Here is an 18445-nt window from a genome sequence, read left to right on the forward strand (position 1 = left end):
CGTCATTCTTTGACGTCACATTTCTGAGGTGGGTCAGTCAAAGACAGGTCCACACTACTGCCAGAAGGCATAAAAATACATTACGCTCCAGGGTAGAACTGGCCCAAATACTTGTCGGCCATTCTTTGATGTCACGTTTCTGAGGTAGGTCAGTCAAGGACAGGTCCACACCATGTCAGAAGGGATACAAAATACATTACGCTCCAGGGTAGAACAGGCCCAAATGAACCGGCCCAAATACTTGTCGGTCGTTCTTTGATGTCACGTTTCTGAGGCAGGTCGGTCAAGAACAGGTCCAAAACCTTGGCTAGAAGGGATACAAAATACTTTATGCTCCAGGGTAGAGCTGGCCCAAATGAACCGGCCCAAATACTTGTTGGTCGTTCTTTGACGTCACGTTTCTGAGGCAGGTCAATCAAGAACAGGTCCAAAACAATGGCTAGAAGGGATACAAAATACATTACGCTCCAGGGTAGAACTGACCCAAAAATGAACCGGCCCAAATACTCGTCCGTCGTTCTTTGATGTCACATTTCTGAGGTGGGTCAGTTGAAGACAGGTCCACACTACTGCCAGAAGGGATAAAAAATACATTACGCTCCAGGGTAGAACTGGCCCAAATACTTTTCAGCCGTTCTTTAATGTCACGTTTCTGAGGCAGGTCAGTCAAGGGCAGGTCCAAAACCATGGCTAGAAGGGATACAAAATACTTAAGGCTCCAGGGTAGAACTGGCCCAAATGATCCGGCCCAAATACTCATCGGCCGTTTTTTGACGTCACATTTCTGAGGCAGGTCAGTCAAGGGCAGGTCCACACCATGTCAGAAGGGATACAAAATACATTACGCTCCAGGGTAGAACTGGCCCAAATGAACCGGCCCAAATACTTGTCGGTCGTTCTTTGATGTCACATTTCTGAGGCAGGTCAGTCAAGTACAGGTCCAAAACCATGGCTAGAAGGGATACAAAATACTTTAGGCTTCAGGGTAGAACTGGCCCAAATGAACCGGCCCAAATACTCATCGGCCGTTTTTTGACTTCACATTTTTGAGGCAGGTCAGTCAAGTACAGGTCAAAAACCATGGCTAGAAGGGATACAAAATACTTTAGGCTCCAGGGTAGAACTGGCCCAAATGAACCGGCCCAAATACTTATTGGTCGTTCTTTGACGTCACGTTTCTAAGGCGGGTCAGTCGAGGACTGGTCCACACCACTGCCAAAAGAGATACGAAATACATCACGCTCCAGTGTAGAACTGGCCCAAATGAACCAGCCCAAATGCAGGTTGCAGAAATATAATTGGGTGAACTGGCAGTTGGCTGGTTATAGAGACCAAAATTTCTGACACAGAACGCACATTTTCAATCGAGAATCACTCACTTTAGCATTGTTTTTCACATTAACAAGTATGTTTATATAGCATGTTTCTTAAATAGCTGCACACATATGATACCTTAATTTTTTAACAGGGTCAAAAAGTTACATACAGCACCATTAAACAAGTAAACAGCCGCACTTTAACGTCACGTCAGGCAGGTCAGTCAAGGACAGGTCCACACCACTGCCAGAAGGGATACAAAATACATTACGCTCCAGGGTAGAACTGGCAATGTCGGTGTTTGGATCTGGAACTGGCCCAAGTGCTAACAACAGTCTGATCTGAAGTGTGTAAGTGTGTGTGAGTGTGCGTGTATATATGCACCAGGCCAGAGAAAGGGAGGACAGCTGCAGTGTAGGAGTCGGGACACAACCCCACATAGCTCCAGCATTCACCGTCTGACCCCGCTCTGGTGGGAAACTGTATCTGCGTTCGCACAATGAGCTGCTTGTTGCTTAGCTTTATGTATGAGTGTGTGCCCACGTGTACGGCTTTGTGTGTTATTCCGAACAGTGTGTGCTGTGCTTTTGGGAATTCCACCTACATTTCTTCCAGCTTGGACTTTGGATGCTCTTTCTTGTCCCGGTGTGACTCCCCAAGAATTTGACCCACAAATCTCTGGAAGAAACCTCACGGCTTTGGTTCGTGTGTTTCAATAACAGCGAAGGGAACGTGATGGTTTGGGGTAAATGATTTTGGCTGCTCGGTTGTTTTTTTGGATCTTTTTGTTGGCCTTTGACGACGTTTACTTCAAAGGAAGGGAGTTGTATGTGAGATTTGGAGATTGCGAAGCGATGATATATGCTTCTGTTGGGACGTGTTGTTTTGCTTGCGCTTTCAAATATGTTTTGTTTCATTTCCAAATTCCTGTAACTACACACCACTGAGAAGACGTCAGAGATCCACCAATCAAGTCCTACTATGAAAACATGAACCGCGTCATTATAGCAACACAATCCCAGCCCCACATGCAGAGTGAGCATCAAAACAAGAGTATAGTACAACTGAACAAAACAATTATACATTTTTTAGCATAATTCACAATTAGACATATTATATAAATACAGTGCACATGGAAAGTATTGATAGCGCTTCACTTTTTCCATGTTTGTTTATGTTACAGCCTTATTCCAAAATGGATTAAATTCATTTATTTCCTTAATTCTATACATAATCCACTTAAAAAATGACAATGTGAAAAAAAAACTTGCTCAATACTTTGTTGATGCACCTTTGGCAGTGATTACAGCCTCAAGTCTTTGTGAATATGATGCCACAAGCTTGGCACGCCTGTCTTTGGGAATTTGTGGCCATTCCTCTTTGCAGTACCTCTCAAGCTCTATCAGGTTGGATGGGAAGCGACGGTGTACAGCCATTTTCAGATCTCTCCAGAGATGCTCAATAGGATTTAGGTCTGGGCTCTGGCTGGGCCACTCAAAGACATTCACTGAGTTGTTGTGAAGCCACTCTTAATATTTTGGCGGTGTGCTTTGGGTCACTGTCCTGCTGGAAGATAATCCGTCGCCCCAGTCTGTGGTCAAGAGCACTCTGAAGCAGGTTTTGATTCAGGATGTCTCTGTGCATTGCTGCATTCATCTTTCCCTCTATCCTGACTGGTCTTCCAGTTCCTGCTGCTGAAGAACATCCCCACAGCATGATGCTGCCACCACCATGCTTCACTGTAGAGATTGTATATTAGCCTGGTGATGAGCGCTGCCTGGTTTTCTCCAAACGTAACGCCTGGCGTTCACTCCAAAGAGTTCAATTTGAGTCTCATCAGACCAGTGAATTTAGTTATGGTCTGAGAGTCCTTCAGATGCCTTCTGGCAAATTCCAGGCGTGGAGTGTTACGTCTGGCCACTCTACCATGCAGGCCTGATTGGTGGATTGCTGCACAGATGGTTGTCCTTCTGTAAGGTTCTCCTCTCTCCACAGAAAAACACTGGAGCTCAGACAGAGTGACCATCAGGTTATTGATCACCTTCCTGACTAAGGCCCTTCTGAGTCCTGGTGGTTCCAAACATCTTCCACTTACGGTTGATGGAGGCCGCTGTGCTCACTGGAACTTTCAGAGCAGCAGAAATTTTTCTGCAACCTTCCCCAGCCTTGTGCCTCAAGACAATCCTGTCTCGGAGGTCTACAGACAATTCCTTTGTCTTCATGCTTGGTTTGTGCTTTGAAATGCACTGTCAACCATGGGATAGAAGAAATCAAACAAGTAAAGAGTGACACAATGATGATACAATTTTCATATTTGGGTGAACTATCCCTTTAATGCCGAAGATTTGAGATCATCTTGGATGAAATGACACTAGTTTTTCCATCTATTATTTAAAAGGTTGTCATATAATATGTCAAAATAACTAACATGAAATATGGCCAAATAATTATTAAGTTACACATTTAAAGGGACAGTTCACCCAAAAGTGAACATTTACTCACTATTTACTTTCCCTTAAGTGAGTTTCTTTCTTCTGTTGAGCATAAAAGAAGATATTTTGAGGAATGCTCAAAAACGTGATCTTCCATATAGGAAAAACAAATACTATGGAAGTCAATGGTTACAGGTTTCCAGCACACTTTAGGAAAACTTACTTTGTGTTTAATAGAAGAACTCAAACATGTTTGAAATAAGTAAAGAGTGAGTAAATAACAGAATTTTCATATTTTGGGTGAACCATCCCTTAAATGCTGAAGATTTGGGCTCATGTTGGATGAAATGAGTTTGTACATCGAATACTTCAAGCTGCAATATATAAAATTAATCACACTATGATTTTTGCGGGCCACATTATGCAACGCTAGTGTATAGGGAGTGTATCATTCATCCATTTTCCACAGTAAGACGCTTGAAGCACACTTCCTCCCCGTTGAATTTTCAATCAGCACACGACTTTGCCTCCCACCCACGTCTTTTAATTCACAATCCTGGCAACAAGAAGCGCCAAAAATGCCCAGCTGGTCCACTGAACATTCACATAATCCAAAATCTCAGTCCACCCCCCACCAATTCCCAACTTTTATGCACTTCCGACAGACATTTTGTGTTGAATATGTGGATTTTATCCAGTTTGGGAAAGTTTTCACTGACATTAAAGCACCACAGAACTATTATATGTCATTATTACTATGGTATACTAGTAGTACAGTACCTTTTTTTTTGCGAGGGGAACGCAATTTTGAACTACTAGGTAACCCTTTATTTGAAAGGGTGTTCATAAGACGGTCATGACACCTTTATACTTATGACAAGACATGTACAGCATGAACAATTTACGCATAATAATGGCAACTTTAAGTGTCATTTGCTTTGTTATGTCATTTTAAATGCAATGGTGTCATTAGCCCCTTTCACACAGTGATACCGGAAAAATGTATTAAATAAATATCCTGAAAATTACTGGAACAATAATAATAATTTTAAAAATTCCTTACATTTATATAGCGCACACCGCACACCAGCTGATTGGTGGAGAGGAGACAGAGTGATGAAGCCAATTATGATATGGGGAGGGTTAGGAGGCCATGATGGACAGGCTAGTGGGCAGATTTGGCCAGGATGTCGGGTTAAACCCCTACTCTTTTTCAAAGGACATCCTGGGATTTTTAACGACCACAGTGAGTCAGGACCTCGGTTTAACGTCTCATCTGAAATACGGCGCTCACTGAGCAGTACAGAGTCACCATCAATATACTGCAGCGTTAGGACCCACACAGACCGCAGGTTGAGCGCCACCCGCTGGCTGCACTAACACCGCTTCGGAAGGACTTCACCAGTAAATTCAACAAAGCGCTGTTCACAAAGGCAAGGACGTTCTGGAAATTTTAGGAAAAAGAGCATTCACACATCCATACCAAAATACCGGTGCATTCATTAACCAGAAATTACCTGCAAACGGCAGCGCTTGTATTTGTAAACATAGAAAGGGTCAGGTTTTAGTTGATGGTTTCACTTTTCATTCAGCGATCACAGGTTTTAAACATTCTTCGAAATGTCCTCTTTTGTGTTCAACAGAGGAAAGAAACTCCATTAAAACCACTTGATGGAGAGTAAATAGTGAGTAAATGTTCACTTTTAGGCGAACTGTCCCTTTAAATGTGTACAGCCTGATAATCATTTAGCCATATATCATGTTAGTTATTTTGACATATTGCCGTTTAAACTACTATATGACAAACTTTTAAATAATAGATATACAAAATGGTGTTATTTAATCCAACATGTGCCCAAAATCTTCAGCATTAAAGGGATAGTTCACCCAAACATTTAAATTCTATCAGCATTTACTTGTTTGAGTTTCCTCTATTAAACAAAGTAAACTATACTGAAGCATATTGGAAACCTGTAACCATTGACTTCCATAGTATTTGATTTTCCCACTATGGAAGTCGATGGTCACAATTTTTTTTACAATCTTCAAAACATCTTCTTTTATGTTCAACAGAAGAAAGAAACTCATTTAAAACCACTTGAGGGAGAGTAAATAGTGAGTAAATGTTTACTTATGGGTGAACTGTCCCTTTAAATTTGCAGCTCAATAATCATTTAGCCAGATGTTAGTCAGATTGTTGACTTATTGTAGATGAAATATTATATAATAAACATTTAAATGTGCAAACTAGTGCCATTTCATCCAACATGAGCCCAAATCAGCAATATTAAAGGGATAGTTTACCCAAAAATAAAAATCCTGTCATTATTTACCCACTTTTTACTTGTTTAAAACTTGTCTGTGATCTTCTTTTAAACACAAAGTTATACTGAAGCATATTGGAAACCTGTAACCATTGACTTCCATAGTATTTGATTTTCCTACTATTAAAGTCGATGGTCACAGTTTGTTAAACATTCTTCAGAATATCTTCTTATATGTTCAACAGAAGAAAGAAACTCATTTAAAACCACTTGAGGGAGAGTAAATAGTGAGAAAATGTTCACTTATGGGTGAACTATACTGTTAAATTTGCAGCTTAATAATCTTTTGGCCATATATCATGCATGTTATTTTCACATATTGCAGTTTGGAAAAACATTTCAATAACAGATGTACAAAACAGCGTCATTTTATCCAACGTGAGCCCAAATCTTCAGTATTAAAGGAATAGTTCACCCAAAAATGTATTTATTTTCCCACTATGGAAGTCGATGGTCACATGTTTTTAAACATTCTTCAAAATATCTTCTTTTATGTTCAGCAGAAGAAGGAAACTCATTTAAAACCACTTGAGGGAGAGTAAATAGTGAGAAAATGCTCACTTTGGGTGAACTATCCCTTTAAATTTGTAGCTTAATAACCATTTGGACATATCATGTTAGTTATTTTGACATATCGCAGATGAAATATTATATAACAAACATTTAAATTTACAAACTAGTGTAATTTCATCCAACACGAGCCCAAATCTTCAGCATTAAAGGGATAGTTCACCCTAAAATGAAACTTCTGTTGTTATTTACTCACTCTTTACTTGTTTGAGTTCTTCTATTAAACACAAAGTAAGTTGCACTCAAGCTTATAGGAAACCTGTAACCATTGACTTCCTTAGTATTTGTTTTTCCTACAATGGAAGTCGATGGTCACTGGGTTTTGAGTATTCTTCAAAATATCTTCTTTTATGTTCAACAGAAGAATGAAAAACGACTTAATGGAGAGTAAACAATGAGTAAATGCCCACTTCTGGGTGAACTGTCCCTTTAAATGTGTAGCTTGTAATCATTTGGCCATATCATACTACACAGACGTTATCTCTCCTTGACCTTTTCTGTCTTTCACACGCACATGTATTCATTACTGTGACTCCATGTCTCTCACTCCTACGAGTGTCATTTACATGAGTCACAGAAGAGCAGTATGTTCATCATTGGTACGCCGTGAGAGATTTACCCAGCAGTCACCTGGCAAATGGCAGTGCGTTCATGAGGAGTGGAGACAGTTTGTTCTGTCAGTGTGTGTGTGTGTGGTTGTGACAGAAGGGGCTGGAACGTCCTCTGTTCAAACATGCTGCATTTTCCAACAGTCACGAGAACTGAATCACTCTCTTTATCTCTCGTTTCTGCCCCCCCCCCCCCCTCTCTTTCATTCTGTCCAGTTTGAAAAGAGCAGTTTGGTACTGTGATGAGAAAAGGAGGGGGAAAGGGAAGTAGTTAGAGCGGATGGAAGGCTCAGATATTTTCTCTTTAGGAAACAGTGCCGCGCCCAGGCCTTTGCGCTCATGGATAGCGTAGCCCTTGATTAATGTTGAAATGTTTTTCCTGTCAAATGGGTGTCGGAGGCATGGAAATGGGATTTCTGTTTCTCCTTTTTTCAGTTCTGCCATGCCTAGAAGTGATGGCGTAATGGATGATTTTCATTTTTACTTCTTTGGGGAGGATTTTGAGGCATATTTAACCCAAGAAATAAAAAACAGCAACACAACTGCTTCTCATTCAGGTCTGTTATGCTGTTATGCTAATGAGGGAGAGATGGTCACTAGTGGGCGGGGCTTTCCCTCTTTGACACGTACAAAGGAAGTGTTTCTGCAGACTCTTTTGATCAAGTGTGGTTTTTAAAAACAGAATTAATTTTTGCCATTGGAGGCTGGTTATATTCACCCACTGTCACCACATAACTGTGTTTAAACCCCTTATAAAAGTCATTTTTGCATAATACTGCCCTTTAATGCTAGTTTATGAAATTATAGTTCATTGTTAGCTCATGTGAACTCATAGGTAGGGCCAGACAGAATCTGCTGACATTTTTGCTATTTCTGCTGGGAATTTTTGCACTATGATTAGTAAATGCTGTAGAAGCATTGTTCATTGTGTGCTTATGTTATTAAAGACATTAACTAGCATTTACTACATGTCCCATATTGTAAAGTGTTACTGAAAAATTGAACATTATTACTTTTTGCTATGACCGAAATTCAGCCGTAATGACACAACCTTTATTTTTTAGTGAATTATCCTTTTAAGAGAAACTAAGAAATGAAGATATCCCTCCAACAAATCAGAAAAGGGCTCAAAAATGTAAAGAAGTAGGTGGACGGTTGTAAATACAGGTATTAATGGACTCTACAACACTTTAAGGTTGTTTACTTTCAACACTTCCAGAGGAAGTCCTTCACCTTTTCAAACATGCATTCACCTTTCCCTCAATCCTACCCTCAAGGAAATCAGAAAGTGGACACAAATGAACAAAAGAGAAAGTGAACATCGGCGCAATAGCCTAGTGGTTAGCACGCTGACATATGGTGCAAGAGCACGTCAGGGCGTCGCGAGTTCAAATCCCGGCTCGATGACATTTCCCTACCCTACCCCCTCTCTCTCTCCCACTTCGCTTCCTGTCTCAATACTGTCCTATCTAATAATAAACGCCAAAAAAAAAAGAGAAAATGAACAATGCTAAATACTGGCGTAAATGGCTAAAACATTTTGAGCTTGTTTACTTTCAACTGATTTTGATTGCTTTTGTAGTTGAAATGCTCATGTAGTTAAATGCATTCAAGTAGCCACGCTGTATATTAACAAAGATCAGAATGGTCAGAAAATAGGATACATTCACCTGTCCCTAGATCCTTCCCTCAGAGAAATCAGTAAAGTGGATGAATATGGACAGAAGGCAAAGTGAACGAGTGAATACTGGCGTAAATGGGGTCTAAAACTTATTGAGCTTGTTCACTTTCAACCACTTCCAGGGGTAGTCGAAAACACATTGGTTCCATAGTTCCAAAGTCATCTACTGTTAAAAAAAATAATAAAAATAAAAAAGGTCAGGAAAAGACCATACATTCACCCGCCCATAGACCCTCTTTTTAAAGAAATTGGGAAAGTGGACAAATGAGAAAGCAGACGATGCTAAATGCATGTGTAAATGGTGTCTAAAACACTGAGACAACTTTCCAGAAAGGCAAGGCAGTGGCGCAGTAGGTAGTGCTGTCGCCTCAAATTAAGAAGGTCGCTGGGTCGAACCTCGGCTCAGTTGGTGTTTCTGTGTGGAGTTTGCATGTTCTCCCTGCCTTCGCATGGGTTTCCTCTGGGTGCTCCGGTTTCCCCCACAGTCCAAAGACATGCGGTACAGGTGAATTGGGTAGGCTAGATTGTCCGTAGTGTGTGTGTGTATGTTTCCCAGAGATGGGTTGCGGCTGGAAGGGCATCCACTGCGTAAAAACTTGCTGGATAAGTTGGCGGTTCATTCCACTGTGGCGACCCCGGATTAATAAAGGGACTAAGCCGACAAGAAAATGAATGAATGAACTTTCCAGAAATATTCAAACACAAAATTACCCAGATTGCTGTCATAGTTTAAGTGCACAAGTAGTCGAATGCATTTGAACAGCCACCTAATTTACTTCTCCTTAAAGAAATCAGGAGAGTGGTCAAAAGTGAATGCAAGAAATGAATTAAAACACCAAGGGTAAATGGCAATGTCTCTCCATCGTGTACTTTTGACCGACAGACCAAAATGTATCTTAGTACCAGGTGTAACCAGGGCTAAAACAAGACCTACATATTATCTGTTTGAGTCTGTTTTGAAAGTGGTCGCAACTTGATTTGCAGTCAGTTTATCTCACTCTTGAATGCTGTGTCTAAATATTTCATCTTTTCTTTTTGTCTGTTTTTTTTTCAGCTGTCATCCCACTGACCGACTCGGAGCACAAGCTGCTGGCGTTGCATTTTGCGGTGGACCCTGGGAGGGACTGGGAGTGGGGGAGGGATGACAATGACAATGCTAAGCTGGCAAAGTAAGACCCCTGTTTCTCTCTCTCATCCTACATCCACCCCTAGAGCGAGCTTAGCAAAATTACATTAATAACTTGAGAGCACACTCTAGACTTCATGAGGGGTGATTGAGACAAGGGGTCAACTGAGGGTCTGTATCTACATGCTATCTTTACTATATGAGGGATTTAGATGGGCTAAATCTGTCCAGAAGGGACCCAGCACATGGCACCAAGCCACATTATCCTCACAGAGGTCGTTCAGACTCATTCGCTCAAAAAAAAAAGCCTGTGCTTGTTCCAGAATTTTATCAGTTGCATATTCCTGCATTTAGTCTTATGGTTAGGACAGCTTGTCCAGGATGTTTTTTTAAATCGGAGAATCTTCCAGAGGTCGTACAATTAAAGCTTATAAATGGATTGCAGCAGCTCCACCCTAGTCATAATTTACAGAAGGAAGAACAGAGACTCAAAACAAACATCTGAGCTGAAGTGACTGTAATGCGCTGGCCTCCAGTCCATTGGCTCCGTAATAGGCTGATAAATACAAACTAATTGCTATCATTAACTGGTGACTAGATTTATGCACTGATTGAGTTCTGAGTCACGCCACAAATGGTTTAATTTCTACCATTCCTCAACTGGTACGTAAGAAATTGCATCTGGCCATCTTTCTGTAATTATTCAAGCAAATCTGTGTGACAGATTATGTTGTGGAAGAAATGTTTTAACTTTGTTTTCCTCTCCGTGCAGTCTTATTCTATCACTGGAAGCTAAACTGAACCTTCTGCACAACTACATGAATGTAACATGGATTCGAATTCCTTCTGAGACCAGGGTAAATGCTTATTATTTTTTATATTGACATGATTTGCAAAGCCTGCTCCTGGAGGGCAAACGGAACTGTTTGCAAATATCCTAGACCGGGGGAGCCCAAACTTGCTCCTGGAGATCCACTGTCCTGCAGAGTTTAGCTACTCCAAGTAGACACACATGAACCAGCTAATCAAGCTCTTATCAGTCTTACTAGAAGCTTCCAGGTAGGTGTGTTAAAGGGCCATGAAACCCCCTCGTTTCAGCAGGGTGTTTTCACACCTCTACTTTGGAAAAAGTTAGAAAAGTGGGCGTGTCCAGCTCTGTTTAGGGGGGAGTGTCGGAGGAAGAAAAGAGGCATGGTGTGGGAGTGTCTATTTGGGCGCGCTGAATTTCAGAGTCAAAACACACACCCACAGGGGACAAAGTGACTGTGTTTACATGGACATCTGTAGTCGAATTATTTGCCAAATTATTAAATGGTGGACTTTAACTGCAGTTTGGCTCTTTCATTCAGGGAATTCATTCATGTCCTTCGCGACAAACGAGATATTTGATTCGAGGAAGTGCTGTAAGCGTGTATTTTTCATGCAATGTTTGATACAGCACGGCGAATGAGAGAAAAAAAACTCGGCATTTCCAGGAAACTTAGATGCACTCGGCAGGTAGCGTCAGAAAGCCGCGTGTGTTATTCCAGTCACTAAATGCGGCGAAAATCCTACACAAGGTTAAAGTTTGGTTGTAGTGCTAACATGTTTACACTCGGTGCAATAATTTGTTCGATACAAATAAAATACGAACTGAATAAACAAAGAGCACTGGTCGCTCACTTATTAAATGTGTAGAGACAGGACAATCACCAGCAACTAGAGCCGCGTCTTTATTAAGAGAAGACTACAAGCGAATCCAGATCTCAGCGTTTGCAGATGAGAACAGCTCTCAGGTAAACAATAATCCTCCTTAGACACGTAAGTTATTGTTGTCGCGCATCGCGTACACTGTTAATCCACACGTGACTCCAGCTGCGCTCTCACAGAGAGAAAATGAAAACGAAACTTAACTGCAGCAAAGTATAAAAGCAACACTTCACACTTGTTTTGCCAACACAACGTGGCGTCTCTGTCGTCTAAACACTATGACAGTAATGAATATTAATTAAGTTGCACAATAGAGCGTGCTGATTGGTTTGAACCAAGCCTTACTCATGCATTAATGCATCCCACTGTAAGACGTAATAAGACACACTCTGGCACAGACGTCCAGTCTGCACGCTATTATGTCATGGTCGTGACGCAGCTTCAAAAATTTGTTTCAAACCGGAAGTACGAATTTGCTTGAAATAACGCAAAAACAACCAATTTTTACTTTTTAGTGAAATACAGGTGTCCTAATAGTGTTTTAGCAGTGTGGGACACATATACGACTGTCAACAGCTCATAACATGTGTTTTGGTGTTTCGTGACCCTTTAAGGCAAGTTGGAGCTTAACTCTGCAGGGAATCAGCCCTCCAGGACTGACTTTGTGCCTGTCCTAGACTTTTTTATTGTTGTTGGTACTAAACTGCCTCCTGGAGCAGGGTTGTTTTCTTATGTGTAAAGAAATCTTAAGCTTTGAGTCCTAATGGCCAGTCTGTGTATTACAGGCTCCCTTGGCTCAGCCAGAGTCGCCCACTGCCTCTGCAGGTGAAGATGTACAATCTCTGGCAGAATCCATGGACTCAGACCGGGAGTCTGTTTGCAGTAACTCCAACATAAATAATGGCAAGACAAGTAAGGATAAGGACAAGGACAAGCAACGCAAGGATAAAGACAAAACACGCACAGACTCTGTGGCCAACAAACTGGGTAGCTTCAGCAAGACTCTGGGTATTAAACTTAAGAAGAATATGGGTGGCCTTGGAGGACTTGTCCATGGGAAGATCAGCAAGTCCAACTCAACCAATGGAAGGACGGTGGAGAACGGAGAGCAGAAATCCAAGAAAAAGGACTCGAAAACACGAAAAGGAAGCAAAGAGGAGTCAGGCCAGTCGGCCAGCACGTCCTCCTCAGAGAAGGCAACCAGTCCCTCTCCCACAGACCGTGCTTCTGGGAGCTCACCTGTTGAGAGACCACCAGGATCGGGCAAAAACTCTGTAGATCGGACTCTTGACAACTGGAAGTACAGCACAGATGTCAAACTCAGCTTGAATATCCTCCGGGCAGCCATGCAGGGTGAGCGCAAGTTCATCTTTGCTGGTTTGCTGCTCACAAGCCACCGGCACCAGTTTCATGAAGAGATGATCAGCTTCTACCTGAGCAGTGCCCAAGAACGCTTCAGTGCCGAACAGGAACAGAAAAGAAAGGCTGAGACTGAGAAGAAGCCTCAGACTAACGGCGTGGCACTGAAGAAGCCCGAGCAGGAGAGTGTTTTCCAACGAGAGTGTTCAGATAGCTCTCCGCCTGAAAGCTGCTCACCGGTGTTGCACCCTAGCCATAATCCTTCCCTTGGATCTGTGAAGGTCCAAGAAAGGGGAAGCCCAAAGCTTGCTGCTTCCCCCATCCCTATACCAATCACAGCCTCCATCCCAGGATCCTCCATGTCCCCGGTCCCCTTTTCCTCCCCCAGTAATGGTGCTAAGAGACCCGGACCAGTCCCTGTTTCAGCTCACTATAGCCATACGCCACCAATCCAGAGGCACAGTGTCATCCACCTCAGAGATGTCAACGTGCAGTCATCAAGCTACAAAGATGAGTCCTACAAGCCAACGGTGGGCACACTCAAAACTTGTGCCACCTACCCACAGCAAAACCGCTCACTGTCCTCTCAGAGCTACAGCCCAGCCCGCATGTCTGGCATCCGCACAGTCAATGCCGTGGATACCCTCTCGTACAACATGCCTGGGGAACACAAGTCCCACACTTACACCAACGGCTTCAACGCTGGCGACATTCGGGACTGTTTAGAGTTTGCAGATGAGGATCCCGCGCCCCATGCCTGGTTGGGGCAGGACAAAATCAAAGGGCAGAGTGGTGTTTGCCCAATGTACTGTTTTCAGCAGAAACGCTGCAGGAGGGAGAACTGCACCTTCTACGGCAGACCCGAGACGGAGAACTTCTGCTCTTATTGTTATAGAGAGGAGCTGAAACGCAGGGAACGAGAGTTGAAGGTGCATCGACCTGGATAGCCCTGCAAGCCCACACACATATATATCCACCTCGGATGTGTGTGGAAAAAAACAACAACAACAGCAGCAACACCACCACCTTTTTTGCACTTTGCAAGTGATACAAAGAACTGGCATAACATTTTCCTACTATATTTAAGATCGGCCTCCTTGTATTCTTGTTACTTTACTCTCAATAGCGAACGAACACTGCTTTACGATGACAGGAAGTGCAACCAGAATCAGTTTACAGCTTTGGCCAGAGATTGTGTTATTGTTTGTCCTACGTCCGATTGAATTCAACCTTTTACTTGTTCTAGAGTAAAAGCTCTCGTATTTTGCTCAGTCCGTGTTGTAAACCTTGTACCTTCGGAAAGAGGTGTAAAAGCATATGTCAGTCTCTAACGGGAGCTTCCCGAATCATGGAAGGGGAAAACTCTTGTTTTTGAGATCATTATAACGCAATACTTCACAGCATAGCTCTTTGGAATCGTAACGTTGAATAACATCAGTTTTTGCTGTGCGTTGCAAATAATTACCAAGGGAGGGAGATGCACTGTTCAGCACGTGGATTTTTTTGAAAGCAATAAGTTTGGTAACAACCGCCACCCCTCCCCCCTTTTATCTATGCATTCATGACGTCAGCCATATTCTACTCTTTCCCCATATGATTCTAAAGGGAAACTGATATGATTAGTCTGCTGTACAGGGATTATTATGGTGGAAAAATATTCAATATATGGCATATCAAAGATTGCTCTTGTGGTATATACTGACTTTCCATCGTGCAGTATACTGTAATATAAAGCCTTCAGTAGAAGGGTTTGCGTTCCATCATGGTCTCAAATGAAACCTCACTATTGTGTGCTACTTGACGTCCGGGAGGCCTTTGGACTTCCATTCATTACTGTCTGTACTTGCAATATATAACACAGTCATGCTAGCGAATGCTAAATTACAAATACCACCTTACCTTAGGATATAAGTATGGAATGCAAACCCTTACAAGCTTCGGCAGTGGACTACAGGTGGGAAGCTTTTGAAACTGTGTTCGTGTGAACTGTTTAACACCACAGCTCGGCAACAAGCAACTGCTTTTCAACATTCTGTAGCACTCATGCTAACACTGCCATGCTAGCCTCTCACGTGCCAAAAGAAAGGTCCTTCACCTCCATTTCATTTGTCCTCAGGAATATTAGTCTTAATCACACGGCTGTGATTATCATATACATAAAGCAACTAAATTTATAAATTGGATGTTTAAAGGTACAGATCTACCTCTCGAAAGCAATTCAGATGTTTGACTCGTGTCCTAACCAGGCACAGTTATTAATACTAGCTGCAGTCTTAATGTCTATGACAAATTTACAACGTTCACAACGTTTGTTTTTTTTTAGACAAATGAGAATGTGCAATGAATAGAGTTACGCGATGCAATAGACAAATATTTAACATTTTATATTTAAACAAAAGCTTGGGTTTATCTATTCCTCGTCATTTTTGCTGTATTCTGATTGGCTAGGAAACGTAAAACCAAATTTCAGATGTAAAAATAGTACACTTTAAACTACACATTTTTATTTATTTTAAATTCAAGTGAATCATTTTAAATTCTACACCGAAACCCAAACTTCTGCGCATCACAAGAAATTAGTTTGTCAGAAAGTGTTACGTTCAATAAAGAGCTATGTGGAAACCAACCAATAGAAATGATTAAATGCCTGCCACTTATTTAATGTGCCTAGTTAGAACGAGTTTTAACACAAAACCAAGTCTCTAAATGTACAATTGAATATTTCAAGTGTCTTTTTGTTTTTAGATTTCAATCACGGCAGTGCAAACACTAACAACAAACAACAACATGCTAAGCTACCCACTGACTAAAAGCTGATTTATATTTCTACGTTGAGCGCAAGCGTTTGGTCCAACACAGCCTTTGCGCGATCCCATAGCCCTTGCTGTGGCTGAGGCTGACGTGCACCTCTCAAAAAATGTGACTACATGTCGCAACGACACAGCTCTGTGATTGGTCGCTTGATAACAGTGCCGAGTGTAGGTGGGGCTGAGAGCTTCGAGGCTGATAGAGCGAGTGTTTACAAGTGTCGAGTCCCGTGAAGGAGCTCTACGTGGAAACTTTGGTTTGTCTACCTTGTGATCAAAGTTGTTACACGTTCACCGGTTCCCGCCTCTGAATAAACGAGTTTTAGCTACTTGTAGCATTCAGAAAAAACAAAACAACCATGATGAAACTCGACACAGAGGAACTTAAAAACCTGCTGCTAGCTAGCATTTCAGAGGCATACCTGCCAACATTCCCGTTTTTCCCAGGAGTCTCCCGTATTTCAGCCCCATCACCCACCACCCTCCCGTTTTGTTATTTCTTCCTGAGTAACTCCCGTATTTTCAGGTATCCCACCAAACCCCCCCACCCCCTCTGTACTTTTTGGTATAGTCTGTCACACCCCTGGGTCGCCAACTTTGGTATAGTATGCGATTGCCTTGGTCAACCGAATCCTGATGCATAGTACAGTTACAAACACGGTTCTTAGCTGTGTTATTCAGACACCTTTCCCCCGACACCAACCGCCCCCTTCCCCCCACCACCACCCGCCCCCTTCTCCCCACCACCACCCGCCCCCTTCTCCCCACCACCACCGGTCTCCCAGAATTTAATTTCTTTCTTTTCAGCCTAGTTCCTTTATTAATCTGGGGTCGCAACAGCGGAATGAACTGCCAACTTATCTAGCATATGTTTTACCCAATGCCAACCCATCACTGGGAAACATCCACACACTCATTCACACACATACACTACAGATATTTTAGCCTACCCAATTCCCCTACATGTTTTTGGACTTGTGGGCGGAACCGAAGCACCCGTAGAAAACCCACGCAAACACGGGTAGAACATGCAAACTCCACTGAGAAACACCAACTGACCCAGCCGAGGCTCGAACCAGCAACCTTCCTGCTGTGAGGCGATTGTGCTTCCCACTGCGCTACCATGCTGCCCTCTCCTGGATTTTTAGAGACGAATATTGGCAGGTATGTTCCAGGCCCGGATTGGCTAATGTTACAGACTATACCAAAAAGTACAGAGGGGGTGGGGGGGGTTTGGTGGGATACGTGAAAAATACGGGAGTTACTCAGGAAGAAATAACAAAACGGGAGGGTAGTGGGCGATGGGAATCGGGGAACCGGGAGAATTCCCGGTGGGCCGATCTGTTTTTTTGGCCGCAAGGGCCGGTATCCCTAGCTCCAGAATCTGTTGCTCTCAGCAGTCACACTTTTTAAATTTATTTATTTATTTATTTACTTGACCACAGCCTTTTTATTCATTATTTCACCGCAGCTCTACTCTTTTTATCTATTTTTATCTTATTTTACTTGATGAACTGCTGTTGTGGTTCAGTGGATAGCACGTTAGTTTACGACGCTGTAGACGCGGGTTCGATCCTCGTCTAAGTAATTTCGTTTTTTTCATTTATATTGTGACATATAATACTGTTAGGGTTGTTGAACATTTGAAGTTCTAAAGCAGCTGTTTTCTCAAAAAAAGATGTGATAGTGTCATTAGAAACTGATTTGGAAATGACCTTATTTTAATATAAGTTAGTCAGTTGTGAACTGAGGTACGTGGGCCGGTCTGAGGCTTGAAACTCCAGGGCTGAAAAGGAGTCCCACTATGGCCCTGGTATGTTTGGAGGTGTTTTTGCAGTGCAACACCAACAGCGCGCAGAAGTATAAATGCACGACTTTGCCCAAGGCATCACTCGACGCAGAAGTATAAATCAGCCTTACCTGGCTAAACAAACATGTCTTACACGATACATAAATAACTAACATAAGCGTCACACAGCTCAAAGATCCAGTTCCCATTGTGCGCTAGAAAATCAGGATGTTGCAAAAATAAAAATAAAAACTGCGCTGATCAAGTTAACTAGCATGACTAGCCTGTTAGCCACTGTGCGTGCCTCTGCTAAGCAAAGGCCCCGCCGAGTGCTTTTCTACTCAAAATGAGCCTAAGAGTTGTGTTTTGTTGTGTGCCGGCGTCCAGTTATTCGACGCCGCGTGTGTGTGTGTCTCTCTGTAAGTGTTTTTTTTTTTTTGTCTTTCCTGGCCAAGGATGTCCACTGCTTCCGTTCTCTTCCCACGTTTCTACACCTCCGCAATCATGTGTGTCTTTCGTCTCCTGCTTTTCCCTCCTTTATATTCAACAAGCTCATGGACTCTCACCGTCTTAGAATTGTAAAAAAAGAAAAAAGTTATATATAAATATATATATATATGATTTTGTATTGATTTGAGAGTTTTACACTACTTTAAATTATTAATTTGCACATTAGGTACCGATGTAAATAGCAGGAGAAAAAGAGACAAAATAAGATTAGTTTATTGTTAACCGTGGTGTCC

The 18445-nt window shown here is 42.2% G+C and overlaps 1 protein-coding gene and 2 long non-coding RNA genes across 5 annotated transcripts in view; 2 read left to right on the top strand and 1 right to left on the bottom strand.

Moving 5' to 3' along the window:
- Window positions 1-2558, bottom strand: part of LOC141381028 (uncharacterized) — a 4059-nt gene extending 1501 nt beyond the window's left edge. Inside the window, exon 1 of the long non-coding RNA XR_012400521.1 lies at window positions 230-2558. This is a non-coding gene — a long non-coding RNA (uncharacterized lncRNA). The remainder of the gene's footprint in view (window positions 1-229) is intronic.
- otud7a (OTU deubiquitinase 7A) overlaps window positions 1-16762 on the top strand; it is a 192359-nt gene extending 175597 nt beyond the window's left edge. For all 3 annotated transcript variants that reach the window (XM_073943368.1, XM_073943369.1, XM_003201466.7), the window contains 3 exons: window positions 9987-10101; window positions 10831-10915; window positions 12533-16762. In XM_073943368.1, the coding sequence (XP_073799469.1) occupies window positions 9987-10101; window positions 10831-10915; window positions 12533-14053 (1721 nt within the window). In that variant the 3' untranslated portion in view covers window positions 14054-16762. The remainder of the gene's footprint in view (window positions 1-9986; window positions 10102-10830; window positions 10916-12532) is intronic.
- LOC141381027 (uncharacterized) lies at window positions 153-2558 on the top strand. The gene is made up of 3 exons (XR_012400520.1): window positions 153-208; window positions 723-853; window positions 985-2558. It is a non-coding gene; the product is annotated as an uncharacterized lncRNA (long non-coding RNA).
- Window positions 16763-18445: the final 1683 nt, after the last annotated feature.

Source organism: Danio rerio, chromosome 25 (genome assembly GCF_049306965.1).
Source record: "Danio rerio strain Tuebingen ecotype United States chromosome 25, GRCz12tu, whole genome shotgun sequence".
In the NCBI taxonomy this organism is placed as follows: Eukaryota; Metazoa; Chordata; class Actinopteri; order Cypriniformes; family Danionidae; genus Danio; species Danio rerio.